We start from the raw sequence: 24,907 nt of genomic DNA on the forward strand, positions 1-24,907 counted from the left end.
AGGTCTGACTCGCGCCTGCTCAGTGTGTCCGTCTGCTTTCTCCTTCACGGTGTCCCGCTGCAGCGACCAGCGCACAGAAACTCTGTACACTCCGCCCCATAAATACAGGTAGGAAATAACGCACTTTTACAAAATCCTACTTTCAAAAAAGTTATGGTTTAATGTCGATTTAACTGCATGTTTCTCTTAGCTGTTGACAGGAGCGTTCTGACTGTCAGTGAGGCATGAGTCACACATAAAGGGGGTGGCAGTGCAGCAAGCGGGTGTGCCAGGGTTTTGATGCCAGTTTAGGCCTGTGCATCCCATCAGTTCACTGAAATTCACAACTTACGTAAATTGCCTCTAAATTGATCTGTCTACTGGGTAAAACGTGTTTGCGAGTACTGATAGCTGTGGCGCATGAGGAGGGTGTTATTCTCTGTAAAAGTGGAATATTTTATCTTTGCAGGGCAGCATCCAGAATGTAATAGATGAAAAATACAGAGTATGTGTGTTTTAAAATGTCAGGGTTTGCAGTGTTTGTAAGCAGGTGCACAACAGCCATCTCGCTGACGCACGAACAATGGAAACCAGAGGTGGACGCATCTGGCAAATAAAAAACACTCATTTGTGCTTATGGGACATGGAGACGTGAAATCTTGTTAAACGTTTCATTTGTAAAAGCACAAGGTCCATGAGCAGCCACATAACATGAGGCCTGTTATCTTTTGGCACTGCTACCTTTACGCACTCTCCTTCCTATGTAATTACACAATCTGTAGCGCAGAGTAGCTGTTATAAACAGAGCAGTAGTGACCTACACTGTGAATATTTATTATATAAACAAAACATCAAGGTCAGCTTGGAATAATACGTGAAACCTTTGTTATTTTAACTTTTTAAATGTTTATTAATGGGAGATTGTGGTCTATGGATGATCGCTATCCAAAGTTCTGAAATCAGGACTGTGTGTGGGTTTATTAACCTCATTTGGAGGTGAAAAATTAAATTAATAATAATACAGTACAATAACAGGTGTGTACCGACAACAGTAGTCTAACTGTTGTCATTATACACCTTCAAGTCTACTGAAAGTGACTGTGGAGTAAATACGTCACCAACATTGCACTTTACATTCAAACTATAAATTGTCTTAGTGTAACTTGACTGCACTTGACCTTATCTCACACTCACACATTCCTCCCGTTATATGCCACACACACACTTGTCTTGGTTTCACGTTATCAGAGGGTTTGACCACAGTTTGGTAACTGCCTGTTTACACAGTTTTATAGTTTTCTTTTTTTTGGTTCACAATCTGTTAATTAGTGTCTAAGACAAACAATTCACACATTTTCATAATCGATTAGACAGTTTTCAAGTAAAAACGCCCTACAGTAACACACAGGTTTCCCTTAAAAAAATACAAGAAGTTGGTTGCTTTTCACCAGTTATATATATAAAATGTAACAGTTTTTAAGTAAGCAGTACATTTGCTCATTATGATTATGATTATAACTGAAAAATTGGCAATTTAAACTGATTTTCCTGTGTATATAAAACATATTTTTAACAGCTGTACCTGAATATTAGTGCCAGGTCTCTAATGTATGGGTTGAAATCGTCACAAAATACTATATGTTCTTCAGGACTCCCTTCACAAAACTACTTATTTGTTCGCAAGTGACAATGTTTTAAAAGTAAATTACTACAAACACATAAAACTGTACCAACACATACATTTTTTGGAAAAATACAGAGATTTGTATTTGTAAAGATACTATTTGTATGTGTTTGATTGTCAACAGCTGCACCCACCATCTTGTTTGTGTGGGGGTTTTCCTTTCACATGTTTCTGTTGTTTATTGGTCTCATTTTGACCTTTGAGCTCGGCCAAGGCCGTCATCTGGTTGCAGCTGAACAGAATTATTTGGACAAGAGGCAGTTGGAGTGTGACTGTATATACATACAACATGGAGGTACAATGAGGACAGATACAGCCTACATTCATTTTTATGGGGGCTTTAATAGGCTGAACCTGAAGGAGGACCCATTTTGAAATCCTAGTCACATGTGTTGTAGTGTCAGGTTCACTGGGGCTAAATTTAGAGCCGAATGTTGCGACTGAGGGATGAAGGCCAGGAGGGAAAGGGTCAAAAATGGCCTGTGTGGTGACAGAGATGAGGAGTGTTGAGAAGGTGAAGTGACAAAGACAGTCCAGGAATTGTGCGCAGTCAGCAAAATGCAGGTCAGCTGGCGTGCAGAGTTTGAGAAATGCAGAACACAGAGACAGACAGGACCCTTTGACACATTTTATAACGTATAGACAGGTGTTTGTACGTGAGGAATATGGCTGTCATAAGCACCACACCACATCTGAATGTGCAAAGGTTAAATATGGAGACAGATTACATATAGGGCTATGCTCCTCTGGCTTATAGGTGACGTGAGAGAAGTGAATGACTCCTCATAGGCTTTTTAAAAGTGCTCTTGAAGTTATGTCTGGACAGACCCTTATCCAATATAAGGTGCTATGTTATCTGTGCTCTCGTATTATGTGTACATTGTACCAGATCATCGTTTTGTAGCAATCTTCCATCTAATCAGTGCTCTTTGTCTGATAAAAATGCCATCTCTCAGTGCCACACAGGTTCTGTACACAGACCTTATCTTGTTCGCATGTTGTGCACAAAGTACATGCGTTCATCATCTGTTGGCTTATGCACATACTGTACAATGTGATGCAATAGTTGGCCAGTTTTCTGAATAGAAAAGACGCCAGCTACGACTGCATGCTAAAGGAACACGCTTATATTCACAGCAGCTACAGAACAAGCCCACATATTGTGCTGTTGTTGGTAAAAACAGTGCAGGACTACTTTGCCAAAGTTTTCTATTGTCCCTCCTTGCATTTCCCTTCATCTGAAGAGACATGGCAGAGAATAAAGTGGAGAGTGTGGTGCATCAGGACAAGACAGGAAAAGACAAGCAGGCAGAGAACAAAGACCAATGTGTGACATGTCAGCACCACGTACCCAAGGGACATGGTGAGTGGGGGATGTGTGTGTATGTGTAGAGACAGATGACGCATCATCAGGGTCCCTGGATTGACATTAATCTTGTTCAAAAAGATTCCAAGATCATCTTTACCCTTTTGTCTATTCCATCGTGTTTGATTCCAGTGACAACATTTTGATTGTCTGCACTGACTCAAACACAAATGCATTAGCAGATAGAGGCGGCTAAAACCCTCTCCATCCTTTGCAGAAAAAAATGTGACGTGTGAGATTAACATTTAGGGGAGCAGTAGGAAAATAACAGTCAGTAGGAAGACATTAAACCCGTTTTACATTGTAAGCGAATGCAGGATATTCTAAATGCTCCTGCAAAGTCACCTTGTCAAAAATATCTTTACACACACACTGGATTATGCACACATACACACACACACACACTGACTCAGGGGACCCTGATGACTGTCTGAAGCCCGGTGCAGTGCAGTGGATTGCAGGACTGGTAGTTGCTGACTAACCAAACCTGCTGCTGTTTATGTTAGCTCTACTGCCATTGCTTGCATATTATTTCCTTACACACCATAGAAATTATATATATTTCCTCACATGCATAGAATTACAGGGATGTTATTAATATTTTAAAAACACAGTAGAAAGACATGCAGAAGATTCCTCTGTTAGTCTTTTAAAATATTTGCTCCTGCACATTTTTAGTCCCTCTCTCGTAGAGAATCACTCCCATTAGTTTAACAGCCTCCTTTGCTTGCTAATGGACTGCTGCCAGGCAATCAATAGGGTTCACATGGAAGACGGAGGGGGAGGAGTGAAGCTGTATATCACCAGCACCTAGACAGGCCTCCTCCAGATGGCGAGGGTCTCCCAGCTATGTTTACTGACTCTTTTTGCAAGTAAATATTTAGTGGAAAGTGCTACCCGTGCTGCTTAATGTGTGAGCGAATGAATACAGCACTTACGTGTTGCTACCACAAAGGTGCAGAGCTTCATGTGCACAAGAGCAGTTCGGCTTGTATTTGTTTGCAGCTTTAGTTGTAGCATTTTGATTTAAAGGGGCACTCCTCCGATTTTAAAGATCGCTTCTAGACATGTTGTGAGATACATAAAAAATACTCTGCTTAGAAAAATAATGTGTTTAATATGTTTGTTTGTTTTTTTTACTCCATTAGAAACCTTAAAATTCCATCTATTTCTTCACCCTCATTTAAAAATCCAGACTTGATGAATATGCAAATTTTGTATATTTGAAAAGTTTAACTGCTGGACAAAAGGTTTTTCCTCTTTCACTGTTAAGTCCGTTGCCAGTGTTTGTACACTGGAGGTTTCAAGTTTCCACATCACACTTGTGTAAGTTGCATAATCAACCATGATTGGCTCCAAACTAGTTGTGGTGACACAAATCCTGCTCAAAGGCCCAACCTCTTCAGTAGATAAAGGTGAAAACAGGCTTATAGTTTTGAAGTCTGCACAGTGAAGCCCAAACATCCAAGTGAAGTAACAATAATCAAAATACATTTTTGAGTGGAGAAGGGACTTTAAATGTGAAGATCAGCTCGCTCCTCATAGGAGGGTGTAATCCAGAAAAAAAAAACTTATAGTACTTATAATATTTTCTGTTGCTCTGGAGGGAGCCTAAGAAAAGTATGGGCCTTTTAACACCTGTTATATAAACTGGAGGAATATGAAAGATTTGGGCCTTTACTTGGGTCTAAATGTAGGGTTTTTGGAGCATGACCCACACTAGGACCAAAAAACTTGATTTTGCCCCTTGTCTGTTGTGAATCCCCCAACTTTGTGGAGGTGCATTGCTAAATTGCTGGAGTATCCCTTTAACTATGCATGTGTATGTAAGCGTGTGTATGTATGAATGCTTCACTGTCGTGAATCAACTGTGGAAACTTCACGTGCCTGTCTGTTTCCCCTCAGGCACAATGGCCGTCCCTCCTGCATATTCAGACCTGGGAAAATCTGCCAAAGACATCTTCAATAAGGGCTATGGTGAGTCTACAAATTCTATTAATGTTCATATAAACACTTGTTGTTTCATCGTAACTGTTTGGTCAGAAGCTGTGTTGATACAGTACTGATATTAGAGAACATGTTTTCTTTGTGTCATTTTAAATGTTTATTTTTGCTGCAGCTGTTTCAGAGTCACGCTGTGCAGCACAAAGATATGTTATTATTTCACCTTTTTTTTTTTTAAACTTCCTCAATTTCCTTTCTCCCCAGGCTATGGAGTTCTGAAGCTGGATGTAAAGACCAAGTCCCAGAGTGGTGTTGTAAGTACTGCTGTCATCTCATGTCAGCCTGATGTGTTTGATTCATGTCCTCTCGTAGCACTCTGCAGTGTAGACCAAATGGCTGACTCACGGCCTTGCAGCAAGCCATATTAGAGCGTGTTTGCAGCCTGACATGTAGTAGACATCAGTCTAACAGCCCGAGTCAGCAGAGTAACACTGTCTGTCCAGCAAGTTTCATCCTCTCCTCCTTTAGGCGGCAAATTGTATCATGATGGGAAAAAAGTGCTGCATTTCACTGAGTGTTTAGTTAGCTCCAGACATGCTCTGTCTCGGTAGCTATAAACATGTTGCCATGGTGAAACCAAAATGAGCACATTCCACAAAACCAAATTCCCAGGTTTCCCCTTTCTTTGGCGCTGCCTTTCGTTTTTTCCCAGTGAACGGATAAATTGCCGCATGTACTGTAAACTCTGTGGTTCTCACCAACTTTCTCTCTTTTCTCTTTTTTCTGCTTCTTCTTTGGACGTTCCTGTCAGATGGTAAGCGAGAGAGAGAGTGTGTGTGTGTGTGCGTATGTAATGATTAAACACAGGTGCACTGCAGGGTAAGCCAGTGATACCAGTTGCGTTTGTGTGCAGATGATGTGTGCAGGCTTTCCACCAAGAGTTTCCTTCGCAGCAGTAGCTTGTCTTAAAGTGGCACGGCTACCCACAGCTGCTGCCGCCATTATAGCACTAAGACATACTCACAACCCACCTCTCCCTCACAAGTCCTTCCTATATTTTCACTTTCCGACTCATCTCTTCATCTTCTCATTCTCAGATGAGCGAGTAAAAAAGATAACAAGCCATACAAACCTGTTAAGGATTGTGTGGCAGAGGAGGAGCAGAGAATGAATGCTTTCTCACCATCTTTGCCTCTAGTGTCTATAGCTGAGCTCTGATGTGGCCCACGTGCCTTTCTGCTTCCCTGCCCATCTCATTTTCCACCTCCATCTCCATCTCCCCCATCATTACGCCATCCCTTTTTTATCCTGCAGGAGTTCTCCACCTCCGGCTCCAACAACACAGACACAGGGAAGTCAGGAGGCCACCTGGAGACCAAGTATAAAGTGAAGGACCTGGGTCTCAATTTCAACCAGAAATGGAACACAGACAACACTCTCACCACAGAAGTCACCATGGAAGACCAGGTAACATCATTATCATTCATTATAAAAATAACATTGAGTACTTATGACATATGACATAACATATGATTTTACTTTACTCGCCTGAAACAGCTTTAAAGATATACATTAGCTTAGCTCATGTTTTGTGTCTCCATTTCTTCTTGTCTGTAGCTGGCTAAAGGTTTGAAGCTTGGCTTGGTCACGTCATTTGTGCCCAACACCGGGTAAGAGCAATCCTGTTTATAATAAGTAGCTTTCAATGGGAATAAACAATCAATACAGATGCACAGTACATTATCAGTATATTAATAATGCAGTGTACTTTTGCTATGTACTTTCTTATTCCTTTCCTTGCCATCTTCTGTAGCAAGAAGAGTGCCAAACTGAAGACCGCCTACAAGCGTGACTTTGTCAACGTGGGCTGCGACCTGGACTTCGACATGGCCGGTCCCACCGTCCACGCGGCTGCTGTGCTGGGCTACGAGGGCTGGCTGGCTGGCTACCAGCTGGCTTTTGACACTGCCAAATCTAAGCTCACCCAGAACAACTTCGCCCTGGGCTACAAGGCTGGTGACTTCCAGCTTCACACCAACGTGTGAGTTACTACATCTCAGTGAAGAAAGTCAAGCAAAGGCAATTTTGTTTATGTAGCCAATAATTACAGAAATGCCTCAAAGGGATGTGATGATGATGGCAGCAATGGGAGAGGAAGCATTTCTATAAAAGAAAACATGAAGTTCAGCCTGAACTCTGCTTTTTGTGTTTCTCTCAGCTCTTACACTGTGTTTTGCTGCTGTATTTCAGTAACGACGGCACAGAGTTTGGTGGCTCAATTTACCAAAAGGTGAACAGCAACATGGAGACAGCGGTCCACTTGGCCTGGACAGCCGGAAGCAACAACACACGATTTGGAATTGGAGCCAAATACCAGCTGGATAAGGACGCCTCTCTGTCTGTAAGAACTGGACTAGTGTTACAGGACCATTTCGCCGATTTTCAACCTTATCTCTTGCTATCTCAATTAGGGATATAGTGTGAAAACTCTTTATTCGAGCCAGAGTGCATTTGGAGGTTGGGTATCAGAGGCTGCACACACTGAGGAATTTAATGCTTCAGTTGACTACATTTACCATCACAGCTGATTGGACATCCACACAAAACGTGGCAAAATTTCCCTTTAAGAATTCCTGACATTCCAAAATGGGACAGGGAACAGGGAAAAGAGAAATAAAACAAAACACATTTCAGTCAGCTTTACTTACTGTTAAGCTATCAGGTAACTCCCCTGTAGCTTCTGACCTCAGACTGATATATCTGTATATATGTATGGTACAAATTATGTAACTGCATCCCAGTTCCTGTCTGTCAAGTCTCTTAAAGGATAGGTCCTAAAACAATAGTCAGGTGCCCAAACGAACATTGACATGTTTTTCTTGCCATAATCATTCCTCTTGTTCATTCTGACCATTAGAAAATCCCTCCATAATGCACTTACAATGTAAGCGATGGGGAACAAAATCCACAAGCCTCAATCTGTGAAAAAATGTATTTGAAAGTTTATTTGAAGATAAAATGAGGCTTCAGCCGTCCAAATTAGTCAAATCAAGTCAGTATCTTCCAAAGTTACAGTCTTTTTAGTGCCAAATTCCCTCTTTTTGTTTTGATTTTATGATTTAATGCTGTGTCCATGTTTAGCTCAAATGTTCATGGTGTTTTGTTTCTCCTCACAGGCCAAAGTTAACAACGCCTGCCTCGTTGGAGTTGGATACACACAAACCCTCAGGCCAGGTTAGTTTATCACTTGTTTCTTTGTTGCTGTTTTCTATAACAGTGCATAGACATGGCATAGCTGATACATAATCTTCCCTGCAGGAGTGAAGCTCACTCTCTCAGCTCTGGTTGACGGAAAGAACGTCAACGGTGGCGGACACAAGGTCGGCATGGGTTTCGAGCTGGAGGCATAAATATTTGGCGTGAGGACAGACAGGAAGAGAGGAAAGCAACATAGGAGAAGAATAAAGAGCCCAAATGTGACAACACCTCAAAGGTCCACTCAGCGACACTTAAACACATCTTCCCTCTGAGTCCTACACACACGCACGCACACAGATACATGCACGCAGACACAGTCCGCACACACATTCTTTGGCCTTAACCTTGCAACCCCAAGACCTCCAGTACTGTTATTTTAAAAGGAATCAAGCATAAATTTGTGTTAGTTACTTTTACATTTCCCATTATTTACAGATTCCACAACCAACTTTGGAGTAAATACTATCAGAATACAGCAAAACAACAGAGCTGTCAGTAGCAAAGTCATGCCAAGTCATCCATTTTTTCCAAATAATGTGCTACTTATCACCAGTGCACTCTCACTATAGCATTTGTGTCTCAGATATGTCTGTATTCTTTCTGAAAATGAGATTTAAAGCACCAGATTTATTTTTGACTGCGTGGTCAGCTCAGTTTGTTCAGATATATTTGGGTTTTAGACAGAATAATTAGATTATTAGAGGATGCGTGTTCCGGTAGATCGTGGTTTTGTTGCATGCTTTCAAGGCTAGAGGGAAGTTTTTGACTTTTCGTTGTCACATTGACAAGTACAGCGACTGTAAACGGATGCAGTAAAAGCTGAAGAGACTTCAGTACAACAGACAAAGAGTAGCTGATCCTTCTCAGACTTTGATTCCACCGTTTAACCTCAGTAACACAGTTATGAGCTGTGAACCTTCAGTTGCCTAAATGTCTATTTTTCAGGTTCCTGTTTGGTTAAAAAAAAAGGGGCCGATGGCAATTTGGATTTCTGTGTCACCTCTTTGTCTCGTTTTGTGTCCTGTACCTGTTCAACCTTTACCACTACATCTCACTTTACCTGTGCTGTGCTTTGTATAGGAAAGTTAGCCAACAGTTAGGACCTCAAACTGATTTTATTGAATTAATGGAATAAAGAAATGTCAAACACTATCATTTATTCATCTGTACGAGTCATGTATTTTTTCTGGTGTTTTTTTTTTTTTTTGGTTGACATCATTCCCAGAAAAACAGAAAGTAGTCAAATTAGTACAATAAAACACTGTATTCAAGATACAAAATTCAACTTTGTTTAAAAATCATGAAATGTCTATTTTCTGACACTATTGCAGTCTTAACAGCTATCAAACATTCAATACACATATAGACAACAGAATATCACAGGCACAACATGTAACATCTCCCATCACTTTATGTATATAATCTATATGCAGTAAAGGTTTGTTCCAATAGTTGGGATTAAGACGAGTACATTATCTCCAAGAGGTGCAGCTTAGGAGCCAAATCATGAAGTCGTGAAGCGGTAGTAATGATATCCAGCACACACTGATTCACATATAACGGACAGAGCAAATTATTAAAACGAAGTTAATCACCTTTGTAGCAGTTTCCACACTTTAGCTACAATATCTGACCCAGTTTTGTGTCTTAATGTTTCATTGTCTCGGTTAAATGAAATGTTTCAAAATCAGGTTTTAGATTGTACGTCATCTATATAAATCATCAGATACTGGTGAGATTTTCTGTTTGTTTTGTCTTTCCTCTGATTTAATGTCATAATATGTCCAAACAAAGCGGTATTTACTGCAGGGCTACTGGAACGCATCATATTGTACAGGTGTGTCCACCTAAATAAAAAAAATAATCACATTCATACAGTCATTCGGCATATAGCGGTAGCCTCCCATTAATGATTGTCTTACTGAATTAAAATGCAGACTTTGTGCTAACAAATGATGGTCCAACGAGACATATATAGAAAACATTTACATTTAGGTGCACAATTCAAGTCCAAGACATCTTCAGAATATAACTGAAACCCAATTTTTTACTTGTGCTGGATGTACATGCATCTTAAAAATAAAATATGTAGATTCCTGATAGAAGTCCCATATGACACAAAGCGACATAACATTTTGGTAGCACAGTAATTATGGTCACGGACTCTCGTATTGAGCGCAAGATAAAATGTAAAATGTGTTTAAGGTCACTGTGTTAAGAGAGATTCATTTTGAAGCTTTGTAAAGTCTGCAGTCCTCTTCTCATACCGTATGTTAACACTGTAGGAATGTGCTGATTGAGATTTTAAAAACAGATTTCTTTTGATCTGGGCATGATGAAGTACAATTTTTACCTAAAAGCATTACTTGTTCTGTTGAAACTACAGTTTGGTAAATAAATAATTTCATTTTTCTGATACTTATCACAATCAGAGAATTTGCTTCAGTGCTCTACAGACTGGATATAATTTTTCTGTTTTACAAAGTCAGACAGGACTCGTGAGTATGTTTACCTTCACTGCCTAATCTCACAAAGCAAATATCTGCCAGCAGCTATCACTAGCTCATAAACGGTGACATCCACAGAACAGCTGCCAACACAACCTCAATGTAATTCGACATCCCATCCACACAGAGGCAGTAGAGTACAGCGAGTAAGCAAACACTGGATCCCAATTTACGAGAGGTCACTGGAAAAATTCTGGCTTCCACGCAGCCACGTCCACTCCCTCAGCATCTAGGACAAAAACAACGGGTGGTGTTTTTAGCCTTAAGTAATAATAGTCATCACACATAGCTCAGAAAAAGGCAGCTGCATGGCAGTGTGAGAGCAGGAGAAGAGAGGACTTTGCAGTTTGATGTGAGGGAGTGTGATTATGTACATTACCTCCATACTGCTGTCTGATTCCTGGATGGTGTCATGCAGCAAACTCTGGAGACGACTCTCGAATGTCCTGCTCTCCTCCACAAGAGACTCATCACTGCAGACGCACCCAAAGCGATTCATGTGCATGTTAGTCACATTTCTGATAAATTAATCTATGTATGTACAGAAAATGTTTTTGTGACCTCTGAAAGGTTGGCGGCGGAGCGTGTTAAGGCAAGCCTAAAGTCATCATCATCATCAGTATACAAAGAAAACTCCCCCAGCTTGTTAAATAACAAAATAATGAGGTTGGGAAGTTATGTGTTTTCGTGACAGTTTGGGCGTGAATGGATGAGCCTTGGACCCTCAGTGAGAACAACACTGTGTGTGTGTGTGTGTGTGTGTGTGCACTCACAACTGCTGTAAACTGTGTCTGGGCGTCAGAAGAGGCGGTACTGAAGAAGGGGTTCGTAATCCATCAGGACTCCCACTTACCGGGCTGCGAACTTTACTCTACAGAAGAAAAGAGGATGCACTTTAATCTTAATTAACACAGTATACGTCATCTGTTTGTTCCGGATGATATGAAGAACCAAATTATTAACAACTAAGCTTTTGGTATTTGGATTTTTAACATCTAAACTATTTTCAATTAGAGAAGATATTTCAAATGAATTATGTTGGAACAGAAACAGATGTGCTTGAGAATTACATTAAATATATTCAATCAAAGAGAAATTGTCTTCATGTGCAGACATGCTGCTGTTCTGTGATCATAGTTTATGGAAACCAAATTCATAATATCTAATTATATTCAGTGTCTGTGTGCAGTTCGTGTTTCCTCACACAGGCGACTTTGAGCAGGTTCCACAGCTCTCTCTGTCGTTTTTCCTGCAGACTCATCAGGACTTGTTCGCTCTCTGCCATTCTCTGCACCACACCTTCAACCTTTGGCAGCAGCTCCATCACGCGCTGACGGCATAACGCTGTTTTACTGCAAAATACCCACCCACGCACACACACACACACACAGACACACACACGCTTGTCACTACTGTCTGTACGAGTTTCTAATAAATCATCTTTTATGGTCGACTAGTAGGTTAAAAGTAGGTTAAAATAATAAATTGTAGCAATACGGAAATAAAAAATAAATGAAAAAACATGTTGTGAACACACATTTAAACCTCTAAAAGGTTATTTGATCCTCTACCTTCTAATCTAGAGGAACATTTATAACTGCAGACCTGATGACTTTGTGTAAAAAAATGAAAAGCTTTCACTAATAAAGGTTTGTGACTTTTTACACTTTATAATAAGCCATCAAATCTAAAGTTATAAATGTTGGCATGCCATTCATTAAGGGTTGTAAATGTTTTGCTGTATACGTAGCCATCACATTTATAGTAAATGTAATTAAGTAATTTCAGCCCCCACACAGCAGTGATCCACCAGCACAGGTGTTTTCACTTTAGTTTTTTCCAAATATACCTCTTCTCTGTCAGAGACTTCTCAACAGACATTATGACTAATCTTGGCAGAAAAAGCACCGTGACTGCTAATCACGTTCACAGATGTCACAGTAACATTTCATGCTTTTCTTTGAATACAAATCTACCGTTTGAGGTCGATGCAAATGCGGTTTCGTTCTTGTTCATGCTTGCATAATGACAATAAAGTCAACTTGACTTGACTTGTCAAATGAGTGGGAACGATCGGAAAGAATCCATGTTAAGGACTTCCAAACGTCCGCGTCATCTGACAACTCAGAAGGTTGCGTGATAACTGTGTTGGTAGTACAGGGAGTTCAAAATACTGTGCATTGACAGGAAAAGAAAAGTATTTCCTGTTTGCTTCAGTTTTTATGCAGATAGACACATTCCACAGAGCTGCTCAGGATTCACAAGGATATATTTTAAGAGTTATTCTTCCTCGTATGATTTCTGCAATGTAACGTGTGCCCTGTTCTACTGTACATGATCTTGTACTGGAGTTAAACTGTATAGTGTGTATAGTGTGTTGTATGCGAGTACCTGAGGTGTGTGTAGAAGTCTCTGAGCTTCCTCTCGTAGAACTGCACAGCCTGAACCACCAAACGCACCACCTCCTGACTGTCCCCTGAGCACCGCTGGTCTGAGCAGGGGAAGGACATAAAAGTAGGTTTATTTTCACACAGACACACCATGACGAGTGTTAAGTAACAAGTGAAAAGATGCATGAAAAATCCAAACCTCTGGGTTTCTCTCTCAGTTTGCGGAACAGCTCCATGGCCTTTCCTTCACTGAGGATCATAGAGGGGAGGAGAGCAGTTCAAGAAGCAGTGTTTTGTGTTTGCTGTCTTATTTGATGTGATCTTGAGTACTTCCTAAAAATATTTTATAAATCGTTTGTTCTTAAGATTCAGTCATCTATGTTTAGTCATTATTTTGTTTATTTTGTTCATGTCAGGAAATGAATGCCTGTCTCCATCTTGTCAAATGGTTGATGGACCTCTATGTTGTATTTTATAATATATTAATCAATCAATAGACCTGTTTACTGTTTGTTTACTGTTGTTTTTATTGTTTTTACTATTAAGTTTGCTTCAGACTTACAGCGTGTCCAGTGCCTCCCCGCTCCTCCACGGCTGTCTCTGCACATCCACTATGTCTGGCTGTAGCTGCATCATCTCCTCCTCCAGTTCACTCACCTTGGCCTGGACACACACATATGGGTTTCAGTCTTTTTTAGGCACATCTGAATAAACCTTACACACACACACACACACACACACACACACACACACACACACACACACACAAGTCTACCTGACCACAGCTCACAGCAGTCTGCTCCATCTCTCTCCACACGCCCAGGAGTTTCTCAGAGGCTAGAGGATGTAAAAAGACTGTCATTAGTCAAACTGAGTTGTTCTACACATTCAAGTCTGGATACATTTTTTGTGCATTTTCAACCTGAGATGAAACATCCAAATTAAGCTATAAATGTATGACAGATTCTTTATTTCAAATCTGCAATCTCATTTCAGATTTCATGACATAAAGTCATGACAGCTACAAAAACTGAGTGAATGCAGTTTTGACAGGTGTAGTGACAGGTGACTTCCTTTAGTCATTTACTATCTACCAATATGATTTTGTAACACAGTACCGATCCCGGTGGTTGTCTGCTCCTGGTATTTATCCATATCTATGTGAAGGCTGGTGGTGAAGAAGTCCAGCTTGGCCATGAGTCTCTGGTACATAGACACCATCTCAATTTTCTGTTTGGACAGTGAAGAGTTGTGTCTCAGTAGGCTCATGCTGAAAAAAGAGGACAAGAAATGTGTTGATAAATGTGTGTTTCAGACATCATATATCTGTGTGTGTGTGTGTGTGTGTGTGTGTCCTACATGGCAGCTTTCTGTCCCTGCTGCAGTCTTTGCCAGTCTTCCTTCAGGGAGCGGATTGTGTGCCATGCCTGGCCGCAAGTCCTCCTCAGGGGGCTGTAAGCCAGGAGGTGCTTAGGGTCCGTTTCTGTTAGAAAGAAAAAGACAAAACACATAATAAGAAAAGAAAAAAGGATGTTTAATATTATTTTTTCCTTCTATTCAACTGAGGATGAAAGTTTGTAGTCTTAAAACCTGGAAGCATTTCAGCTTTTCAGTACAAGCATAAAAAAACTGTGGTTCACATAAAGCAAAAACATTTCAAATTTTGTTCTAAAACATTTGTAGCAGCACAATGTTTTTTTCTCATTATATCACCAATGTGTGCGTGTGGTTTAAACACACACACATTGGTGATGCATACTTAATAGTTGTAAGGCAATAGTGTTTTAACCGATAAGGCAGTTTCCAATGAAATTAACTGAGAAAAAGAAAGATAAACAGCACTGAAGATGAGTAGTTGTTAACTCACGGACAAAGCGGATGTTTTCAGGGAGGATTCGAGGTGCAAACTGGGGCTCATAACTGCAAGAGGAGCGATCAAACAGGAAGACCAGAGGCAAGTCTGTCCGTCGCCCGTCTATCTCCTGTCAACACAAACATAATATTATAACTCAGTGCATTATCACACTATGTTGTTGGATATTCTGTACCAGTTTTATGTGTGAGGTGTTGATGTTAGATATTACTGTGTAATCTATGGCGCACTGCGTGGCCAGTCCATGAGGCTCCAAGGCTAATCCTGCCTCCAGCAGCAGCTCCTGGTTGGCTGCAGGGATGTTGGTGTCTTTTTCGATCCTCAGCTGCAGGTCAGCAACAGTCTCATCATCCGAGACTGAGTATGTCAGGATCTTAGCGGACATCATGTTCAGGACATGAACCAGCTGAGGGGAAGGAAGGAGAAATTTGGTTGAGCACACTGAAGACAGAACATAAAAGCAGCCATCCTCCCAAAATAATGCCAATCAAAAAAGATGCATCATTCCCTCAAATTTAATCAAATTCAAAACACTTGTGTAAAAAACTTTGAAAGTTAAAATGTTGTCTTTGCATATAGTGTCCTCATTGTTTGGCAAAAACAGACAGACTATGTGTCCACATGGAGGACAAACTGAATGATCCTTTTGGCTTTTTGGCTCTGCCTGCACATCTCTTGTGATTGTATGTATATTTCCTTGTGTTTTAACCCGTTTTAAATTTTTATCTGACTTTTTATATTTTATCTTCTATTTCAATATTCGTGCAAATAAATGAACAAACAAACAATCTAACCTTGAGCTGCAGTATGATCTCCAGCTGGGAGAAGCAGTTGCTGGGTGTGGTTTCGGGGTCTTTGCCTCTCTCCTGAGGAGACCACTTCAGCATCAGCTGCAGCCACCTCTCCAGCTTCTCTAACAACAGACTGTTGAAACCCGGTTGACAAGTTAGACTGAGATCATTAAAGTGAGGAGAGAGCGTTCATATGTGTACGTGTGTGTCTGTCACAGATAAAATCACCTGTTGAGGTTGTTGGGCTGCGGCAGATGTTTGGAATAGCGGACTTCCCCCGCCAGATCCTCATAGACAACGATGTCATCATCTTGCTTCAATCTCAGTTTATTGTGCCTAAAAAGGATGGAGATGGATTATATGAAAGGAAACCCCTTTTAACTTTTTCCATTTGTAAATGTATGTAATGTTTTTTTCCCATCTTATCCTATAAATGTATCATTGTAAATTCCTCCGGTTACGTGCCGGGAACTGAACCTGCATTTCTGCAATAATGGGAGGGTCATTTTCCGCTTTGTAACACAGGTCCCCCAGAGTGTCACATATTTCATAAATCATATTACCAAACGAAACAAGGTTCACTGAGCTTGGCACAAGCCACGTATCCTGCAATTCTTTGTGATGCATTGTTTATTTATATATTTCTCGTATGTTAAGATCAAGTCACGTAACAATAACACTTATCTGGAATCAAGCTTATCATTGCTTAACATTCCAAAACATCACTGTTCAGATTATTTTGCAACAGCTAGACTAAAGAGGTGCCAAACCCATAAAAAAGAAAAAGAGATCCCAGAAATTTGAACACGTTTCATCGTTATTCAGGAAAGAACATTGCAAAAACATGACGTCAGCCCCCCATGATTTGAACAAATCATTAATTTGGTTCAGATAAAGGAAGTTGTAAAAGGTTGTACTACCAGAGAACTGGTTGCCAGGTTGGTAAGAAGGGGCGAAATCCTGTAATACACTCAAACACCAAAGTCCCAAAGCTCCAATAGTCCACAGTGACCGTGTACTTCTGCCTCTCAATGAGCTCTGGAGCCTGAAACATGGAAGTAAGTTCAGCTGTAACCGTCAAGAGTACAACAAGGAAAGTCAGGTGGAAAATTTGTCACTTACCAAGTACTGCAGTGTTCCCACAAATGACGTGCAAAGGCTGCTCTGGTCCAGCTCTTTAGCATAGCCGAGATCTATGATCTTGTGGATCAACTAAGATTAGGTATGAGAGTGAGAAGAAAAAAGATGTTATTGGTATAATTTTATCCTATAATAACTATTTTATAACTTAAATCCTGGAAGATTCAGGAACACATGAGCAGAAATCAACTTCTGATGCAATTCTGCTGATTCTGCCATTACTTTTATTCCCTCTGTAAAGCACAAATTTTCATTAAAAACCAAACCCAGATATACATAAGAACTATTTGGAATCTGTGGCAACAGGATCATATCAGACAAGGCCTTCATGCAACAGATCTTCTTTAGCTATCAAATCCTCATTATCCTCTTGTAGTAAACCCCATTATAATCAGTGAGACATCTTGATCAAATAGTTTCATCTGGATAGTTTTTTCAGCATTTTTCATTTTTCATTTCATTTTTCCAATCAGTTTCATTGTAGAGCTCCAGAAGAACACTTCAAGCTCCAAAGTCAATCGCAATTTCTCAGCAGTTTTTTCTCTCTTTTTTCAAGATATCTTGGTTTTCTGAGATCAGCTTGACTGTCAGTTTTACTGTTGATGTGCTTTTCCATTGCATTTTGCGTATGGTGTATTTTTGCAACTTCAGTTCATAAATGAGTGTCAGAGTCTTTTAACTGATGTTGTCTTGTGTCTTATCAGCCACGATCTTACTCAATAGTCATCACTCTGGCTTTGCGAAACAATTTGATAAATGCAGATCCGACTCAAACAGTATTTCACAAGTTATTGATAAATTTGCAGAGACAACAGAGAGACAGCTAGTATTCATGCACCCATCTTGCCAACTTCTCATTGTGTACATTCTTCTTTATCACCCCATTTGTCAGTATATTGGATGTGTTTCTGTAGACAAAAACAAGTGATCACGAAAAATATAAACTTGACTGCTTAAGTTTGTTTGGTTCAGTTTCTATAAACACAGCAGTGTGCATAAACATGCATTATATAACCTCTTTAATATGTCTGGCCTCAGTTATATATGTTCTTCATTTTCCTGCATGCCGTTACAGGCTGGAGGGAGACATGTTGTGATTTGTTATATAACATAACAAAACAAAGAGGGGCCCAAAGAGAGGAAGGTAAGAGCAAAGCAAGCCCAAAAGCTCCATGTAAGTTTGCAGGCATAAGTTGAAGGATTGAGTTTTCCACATTAAATATTCAGCGCAGCAATATATGGATGTGAGAGAGAGACTTATCCCACACAACCCACATAAAGACAAATTGCCTGTGTATGATCTCTTTGTTGTGGTTTGGGTATATTTGTCATAACAAGATGGTTCAGGGGGTGTTTAACTCACTCTCTTCTCGCCCTGCTGCAGCACAATGTTTTCGGGTTTCAGATCTCTGTGGATGATTCTCTTCTTATGGAGGTAGGTTAGAGCCGATGCTGAGGGAGGAAAGAAGATATACGGTGGAAGAAGAAGAAGAAGAAACAGGGGAAAAGACCAGTTTAGAACTAGAGTTGGTACAGTCTGACACAAAATCAAAATTCATTCAGTCATTCATTATAAAACCTGGAAAAGATTTACAGCTTACTCTGATATACGACCAGAGTTTGACAAGCTATTCTGGAGCTTTCAATCACATCTCACAGCCTCTGCGGTGGACGGAGTTACCTCAGTTTTCATTGAGCTAGTGTAACGGGGGACTATATTAGCCTCACAGTTTATAGCTGCATCGTTACCTTGGATACTATGTAGCCAAGTATTAAATATTAAATATAAGATAACAGCATAAAATAATGAAATACTGAATATATATTCTACATTAAAAGATTTTGCTGTTAGACATAGTGACCATTTAAAGCACAACTAATGTATTTAATGTAACATGCAAGAGGCATATGTTACACTAGCTCGTTTGTCATCATGTGACCTAAATATGGAACTTCTGTCACGTGATGTCGTCTGTCTTCTGTCTTAATTGAGTCATTATCATTTGACTGATTATCTTGTGTGTGATATCATACACCACTCCAGCTTTCTAACTGTTATCATGTGACTGAATTTCCATAATTTCGTTCACATGATGACAACCGAGCAAACTCCCTCCACTGAGGACGGCCGTGAGCTCTGAAGCTCTGAAAGCGAAAAAAAGTTAGTTAAGTGAAAGATTTTTCCAAACTTTCATGTTCAAATGATAAACATTAAAGCAGCACGTAGACATTATACTATTTTCATTTGTATTATTATTTAAGGTGAGATAAACTTTTCTATCTCCTGTAGTAAAAACAAGCTCAGTCAAGTCCAGAGAGAACAGCTGGCGGCAACATGTTCTTCCCGCTACAGGCTGCTCAAGAAGGAAACCGTAGGAGTATTTTAGTTGACTGATTTATTCAAACCACAAGCACGACTAAATTAAAGGATGTCAATAGTGCAAATACACCGGTCATCCTTAAAGAGTAACTTTACACCGAGCTGAAAAGCAGTGTTTCTCTGATTGAAAGTTTCAGGTTACAAAACCCAACGTCACTGATGGGCTCTTTAATAAAACTGATAAGAGAATAAGATTATGACTATATTACATTTTATAGCCTTTAAAACATCTGATATCATCTGTTTCTGTGTTCACTGAGTCTATTATCCAGAGTCCTTATCATTTGCCCGATGTTGTTACATCTAATGTCATACAGCATTCCAGTTTCCACCTGTCACCGTGTGACAAAATTTCCTTTGTTCACATGACACCAACTGAGCAAAATGTGCCACACCGGACAGTGATGTCATGATGTACTGACACTCCCCTGGAGTACACTTCTATCTCACTGCAGGAAGGTGAGAGATCAGGCCATTTGGAGGTCAGCAAGCGCAAGATTTTCGGCTGTTGTGAAGTCGCACTTTAGTAAGACTCATAAAACTATGACTGTAAACATGCTGTAGCGTTTAATGTGTACAACATGAAGTTAACGTTTGACAGATTATGTGATTAGGTCAATTAAATTGTGCGTCAAAGTGTGACTAGTGTGTTTGCTGGCAATGAATGTTCAACCCAGAGGAAATCATAACCTTTGGGCACGTAACTCTGTGTGTGTGTGTGTGTGCGTGTGTGTGTGTGATAGAGACAGAGAGTTTGTGGGTGTGGGTGTGCATGCTTGTTTCTTTACCCTAGCTGGTGAAGCAGTTTGAAGGGATCACTCATTATCAGGAAATGCCCACCAATGGGTCACAGGAAAAGGAGTTTCTGTGGAAGTGTGTGTCCACATGTGTCACATGTGTGTGTGTGGGTTTTTACTATTCTTCTCGCCACACTCGATATACTGTGCTCCATACCATATGTTTCCTCTCTTGAATTTGTTTATACAGTGAGACACATAGTGAAAGTTGATGCGACTGTTCCTACATTATGTTTGTGAGAGAGAATGCGAGTGTCCGATCGCTGACGTATGCTTCTGCCCCAGTGTGAGCTATCGCCATGGTGACTAAGATTTGTGGTCTAGGTTCATCGGTGACATCATGATACCCGTCACACCACCTTCTCCGTAATAGAGGAAACTAATCACGCTGCCAGCTCATTCAATCACATAATCAATCACATAATAAATCTGTCATTCTCACATCCACGAGTTAAAACTTAACAATAGTCACATTGCAGGTGGAGATTGAACAGGATACTCACAAATGTCTCGTAGCAGAATCAAAACAGAGCCCTCCCTCATTCCACAGCAGTTCTCCAAGAGGTTCAGATACTGCAGAGAGCACAAGCAAAGACATTTGACATTTGACTTGCTTAACGTAAACACAGAGAAGAAAGATCAACACAGAGCTTGTTTCATATTAATCCGTCCTCTTAGAGTATGTCCTCTTTTAATCTTCTTTAAAACAGCTGTTTTCCGTCCATTGAGTGCATTATGTTTCTGAGGGATCTGACATTCATTGGAGGTCATGAACAGACTCAGATTGTACTCTCTCTCTCTCACTCTGTCAGGACTTTTTTTACAAGACATTTTTCGGGAGATATTTTAAGAAACTAAAAAAGTTTTGGAAATTTACAAATAAATACTTTTGTGGTTAAGGTTTTGATTTGTTTCACTTTTAACAATATATTTAATTTGTTCCACTGCTGGAAACTTGTGGCAGGCATGACAAAAGAGGATGGTGCTGTTTTTCTTTTTTCTGTCACCAGTAACCACTTAATCTGCTTAGTTTTTGACCATCTGGGATGCTTTAAAATTTTTATGACATTGTGGTTTGTGATGGTTGGCATTTTCCTCTTCTGATGGCTGCCTGGTGCCAATACTGTCTATCGCCTCAGGCTGCATACTTGGTTGGGTTCCAGTGTTTCCCCTACCATTGCCTTTGAGGGGTGGCCCCCCTCAAAGGTCTCTGGGCTCTTGTCCAGTGTCCTAAACACATTCACACCAACACACACACACACACACAAACACACAGACTTGTACCTTTCTCAGATCCCCTCCCTGGCAGTACTCCATGGCCAGCAGTGGCAGGTCATTGGTGGCCACGAGTTTCTGCATTCCCTCAGGAACCTCCCTCGCTGCGACCACATTAACATGATCCAACCTGAGGAAGTAAAGACGAGCAGACAGTTAGCGGGGCCGCATCTTTATCATTACTGGGATATGAATTGATACATAATCTAATCAAAATGCAAAGGGCTGCCATAATAGATGCCAGAGATGTATAAAGGAGGTAGTTTGTGCTGCACTTGGTCAGAGCTGTAATACAGTCCACTGAAACTGATGTTGAAATTGATATGATGATTAAAGAAAATCACTGCAAAATTTTAAAATCTAGATCTAGACCTGTGGTTCCCAACTTTTTTTGGCTTGAGATCCATTAAAAAAACATCTACTTGCAACTCTGGTTGTATATATCAACCTTTAAGTGATTTATTTTTCTTTTATTTGAATAGGTTATAGAGGCCTGAAGATGTAAAATCATCCAGTAACTCACAAGAAAAAAGCAAATGCAAGAGCAAAGTCTGAAAAAATAAATATGATTTTGTCCAGCAAAATCCTCTCATGACCCCTCAGATTTTTCTTGTGACACCCCGATGGGTCCCCACCCCCAGGTTGGGAACCTGACCTGGACCAACTGTAACATAATTTATCAATTTTTCCTGCAATCAGAGATGCAGCCTTTAATCTCTGTTTTCTTACAGCTTATCACCATCGCAGTGCCAACAATTTTATCTAATATTACACACTTTCACAATTATATACAAACCTATTCATCCAAAGTATACATAATTCTTATTTCATCACAAATCAATTTCACTCCTCTACTCCCTCTTTGTCTCTATTACTTTTGACGTCACTGTTTCCCATTTTTTTTTACAGTTTTGTAACTCTGATTGAAACAACCTGTTCCTGACGGTCAGGCTCTGTCTACAAAAGCAAAGGAGAAATATAAAGATAACAAACTCAAACAGATACCAGAAAAATTACCAGGAAAATGGTTTACACTGTGACCACAACATTGCAGAAAGTGTAATCAGTTGTAACAGCTGCAATAGCAGGAGATAGTAGTCAGCACTAGAATAACAAGCTGAAAGGTTATTAATTCATTAACGTGTTTGTTTTATTGCATATCAAAGTGCTTAGACACATTAGTGGCCTCTTTAACAAACCTAAATGATCGCAGTGTAGTCATATTGTGAGACTGACGTAAAAAAGAAAGTGTTGGAGCGTGTAAGATGAACTAGTGAACCTGCATGAGATTGCATTGCAGTATTTTAATTTTCTTACAGTAAAGTTCGACTACAACATTCAGCAACCAAGAAATTTAAAAAGTAAATGGTAATACCAGCTCTATAAACATGTGTACGAGCTCCAAAACATTGTGAAATTGATGTGTTTTTCAGTATTTGTGCATGTGTACATCTGTGTTAAGTGGCTGTAATAGTATAATGGTAGGTTGACTTGTATGTGTCCCCATGCCCTGTGGTTTTTCCACAAGTTTAGCGTGGGTGCATGGGAGGTTTGTGGTCATGACCACGTCTGTCTGAAAACAACACACTTGTTAAACTGGGACAGGGAAAGAAATGGTTTTATTTTCGAGATTGTACCAGCAAATGACAAAACACTAACACACACACGTACACACATTTTGCAACTCACAAACAATCAAAACTGGCACAATGGGCCATCCAACTCAGTCAAAATGAAAGTGTAATTAGGAAACACAGACGCGTGGGAATGAAACATACACCAAAGTGGAGCAAAGCAGAGGTGACACATTAGCCCGTCAGAAATAACCACCGAATGACCAAAATAACCCAAAGTTCCACGTTGTTATGAGTATTTAAATATTTAATGTCCTTAATGTGATTTGCACTATTTCAGGATACAAATTTAGTTTTTGTATTTTCAGAAAACAAATGGCTGCATAAAAGTCAAATGTCAAACTCATCAGCACACAGCTTGTCATGGAATGTGCCACACTGAGTCACATGTCAAACCAAAACTTGTTTCACTTGCCTAAAAGCTTCAAGGCAACGTCCAACGAGTTTCAACGGCAAAAACAAACTGGGAAATTACCGATTTCTTCAGCAGACTTGAAGAACAAATGTGTCATATAAATCAAGATGCATCACTGTGGAAAACTAAAATCATGAATCTCAGGTCAGATGATTAAATGACGGATTCACAGTTGTTCAAGTCTGTCTAAAAACAACAGTCAGATGCCCATATGAACTCTGAAAGAGGTTTTCCTCGCTGTAATCATTCCTCCTGTTCATACTGGCTATTAAAAGATCCCCTTCAAATGTGCTTTCAATGTAAGTGATGGAGGCCAAAATCCACAGTGTGTCCACACAGTCATTTGTGTGCAAAAATGCATTTAAAAGTTTATCTGAAGCTTATGTGAGGCTTCAGCAGTCTGAGTTAGTCATAACAAGTGGATACCTGCCACATTTACAGTCTTTTTAGCATCAAATTCCCTCTTCGTGTTTCCCTGTTGAGCTGCGGCAGAAGTTTAGTAACAAAAAGAGGAACTTTGGCACTAAAAAGACTGTAATGTTGAAAGATATCTACTTGATTTGACTCATTTGGACGCTGAAGCTTCATATTAGCTTCAGATAAACTTTTAAATACTTTTTGCACAGACGGAGGACTGTGGATTTTGGCCCCCATCACTTACATTGTAAGTGCATTATGAAAGGATCTTCTAATGGCCAGTATGAACAGGAGGAATGAGGAATGGGCATCTGACTGTTGTTTGGGATAGGAATGATTATGTGAAGAAAAACCTGTTTCAATGTTATTTGGGCACCTGACTATTGTTTTAAGACAGATTTGTGAACTCTTCCTTTCATAAAACCGAACAAAACAGTTTGGAAACCAGGTCTTTTTCACTCCCTGCATATTACAAAATGAATCTCTGCTGATTGATTGAAAGATATTCTGATCAAGTTTGTTCAGTACTGCAGAGACACTAACATAAGACCACCTAATGTGACACCTTATCAAGAGTGTCAATGATAAGGTAAGGGAAATATACTGTAACAGGTAAAATTAATAAACACAACTGTTTCCTTTGAAATATGACAAAATGTAAGGAACACCTCCGCCACCCACTCCCCATCTTCTTGGCAGCTGTCAAGCAAACCAGCCAGATCTTTTGTTTGTACTTAAAGAATGAGAAATGAGTCAATTGTAAGAGGCAGTTTAATTGCAATCTGTGCTCCAGTTAGTTGTTCATCAACTTTCTCAATCAACTTTCTCAATAACTACGTATAATAACGCGTCACGACACTCCCATACAGCTTGGAGAAAAGCACCCATTGTTCCATGAAGGCAAAAAAGGTCATACAGATCTGGAGCCAATCCCATCTGATGTCTAATTTTGGAAGTTGAAAAGGCTCTATTGCAAAATTTCTGCAATAGAGCCTGAATTAATTGCCGTCACATCCTCTTACGGTAAATAAATGTCTGACTGTATGTTGTCATCATG

The 24,907-nt window shown here is 39.9% G+C and overlaps 2 protein-coding genes across 5 annotated transcripts in view; one reads left to right on the forward strand and one right to left on the reverse strand.

Annotated features, from left to right (window-relative positions):
* Positions 1-9,383, forward strand: vdac3 (voltage-dependent anion channel 3). Of its 4 annotated transcripts, XM_044376129.1 has the most exons (11): positions 1-108; positions 2,908-3,026; positions 4,935-5,006; positions 5,238-5,287; positions 5,785-5,787; positions 6,288-6,440; positions 6,591-6,643; positions 6,787-7,014; positions 7,224-7,374; positions 8,150-8,207; positions 8,292-9,383. In XM_044376129.1, the coding sequence occupies exons 2-11, from the start codon at positions 2,912-2,914 to the stop codon at positions 8,381-8,383; spliced, it is 975 nt and encodes a 324-aa protein (XP_044232064.1). In that variant the 5' UTR covers positions 1-108; positions 2,908-2,911; the 3' UTR covers positions 8,384-9,383. The 4 variants fall into 4 exon arrangements, with proteins under 4 accessions (XP_044232064.1, XP_044232065.1, XP_044232067.1 ...); XM_044376130.1 differs by lacking the exon at positions 5,785-5,787; XM_044376132.1 differs by lacking the exon at positions 2,908-3,026 and having other exon boundaries at positions 5-108.
* ikbkb (inhibitor of nuclear factor kappa B kinase subunit beta) overlaps positions 8,877-24,907 on the reverse strand; it is a 21,771-nt gene continuing 5,740 nt past the window's right edge. Inside the window, exons 4-22 of the mRNA XM_044376126.1 lie at positions 21,394-21,514; positions 20,613-20,682; positions 18,296-18,384; positions 16,915-17,004; positions 16,713-16,837; positions 16,021-16,128; positions 15,796-15,925; positions 15,213-15,407; positions 14,996-15,110; positions 14,488-14,611; positions 14,247-14,398; positions 13,904-13,965; positions 13,691-13,791; positions 13,328-13,377; positions 13,130-13,229; positions 11,943-12,090; positions 11,512-11,609; positions 11,118-11,211; positions 8,877-10,967 (exon numbers count right to left, since the gene is read on the reverse strand). Of these exons, the coding sequence (XP_044232061.1) occupies positions 10,908-10,967; positions 11,118-11,211; positions 11,512-11,609; positions 11,943-12,090; positions 13,130-13,229; positions 13,328-13,377; positions 13,691-13,791; positions 13,904-13,965; positions 14,247-14,398; positions 14,488-14,611; positions 14,996-15,110; positions 15,213-15,407; positions 15,796-15,925; positions 16,021-16,128; positions 16,713-16,837; positions 16,915-17,004; positions 18,296-18,384; positions 20,613-20,682; positions 21,394-21,514 (2,032 nt within the window). The 3' untranslated portion in view covers positions 8,877-10,907. The remainder of the gene's footprint in view (positions 10,968-11,117; positions 11,212-11,511; positions 11,610-11,942; positions 12,091-13,129; positions 13,230-13,327; positions 13,378-13,690; positions 13,792-13,903; positions 13,966-14,246; positions 14,399-14,487; positions 14,612-14,995; positions 15,111-15,212; positions 15,408-15,795; positions 15,926-16,020; positions 16,129-16,712; positions 16,838-16,914; positions 17,005-18,295; positions 18,385-20,612; positions 20,683-21,393; positions 21,515-24,907) is intronic.

The sequence above is a fragment of the Thunnus albacares genome, chromosome 2, assembly GCF_914725855.1.
Source record: "Thunnus albacares chromosome 2, fThuAlb1.1, whole genome shotgun sequence".
Lineage (NCBI taxonomy): Eukaryota > Metazoa > Chordata > Actinopteri > Scombriformes > Scombridae > Thunnus > Thunnus albacares.

Bases quoted from the DNA above. Each gene is read 5' to 3' on its own strand.
- vdac3 (XM_044376129.1), top strand. From the start codon at position 2,912: ATGGCAGAGAATAAAGTGGAGAGTGTGGTGCATCAGGACAAGACAGGA. The intron at 5,007-5,237 runs GTGAGTCTACAA...CTTTCTCCCCAG, and splicing joins CATCTTCAATAAGGGCTATG to GCTATGGAGTTCTGAAGCTG. The intron at 7,375-8,149 runs GTAAGAACTGGA...TTCTCCTCACAG, and splicing joins ATAAGGACGCCTCTCTGTCT to GCCAAAGTTAACAACGCCTG.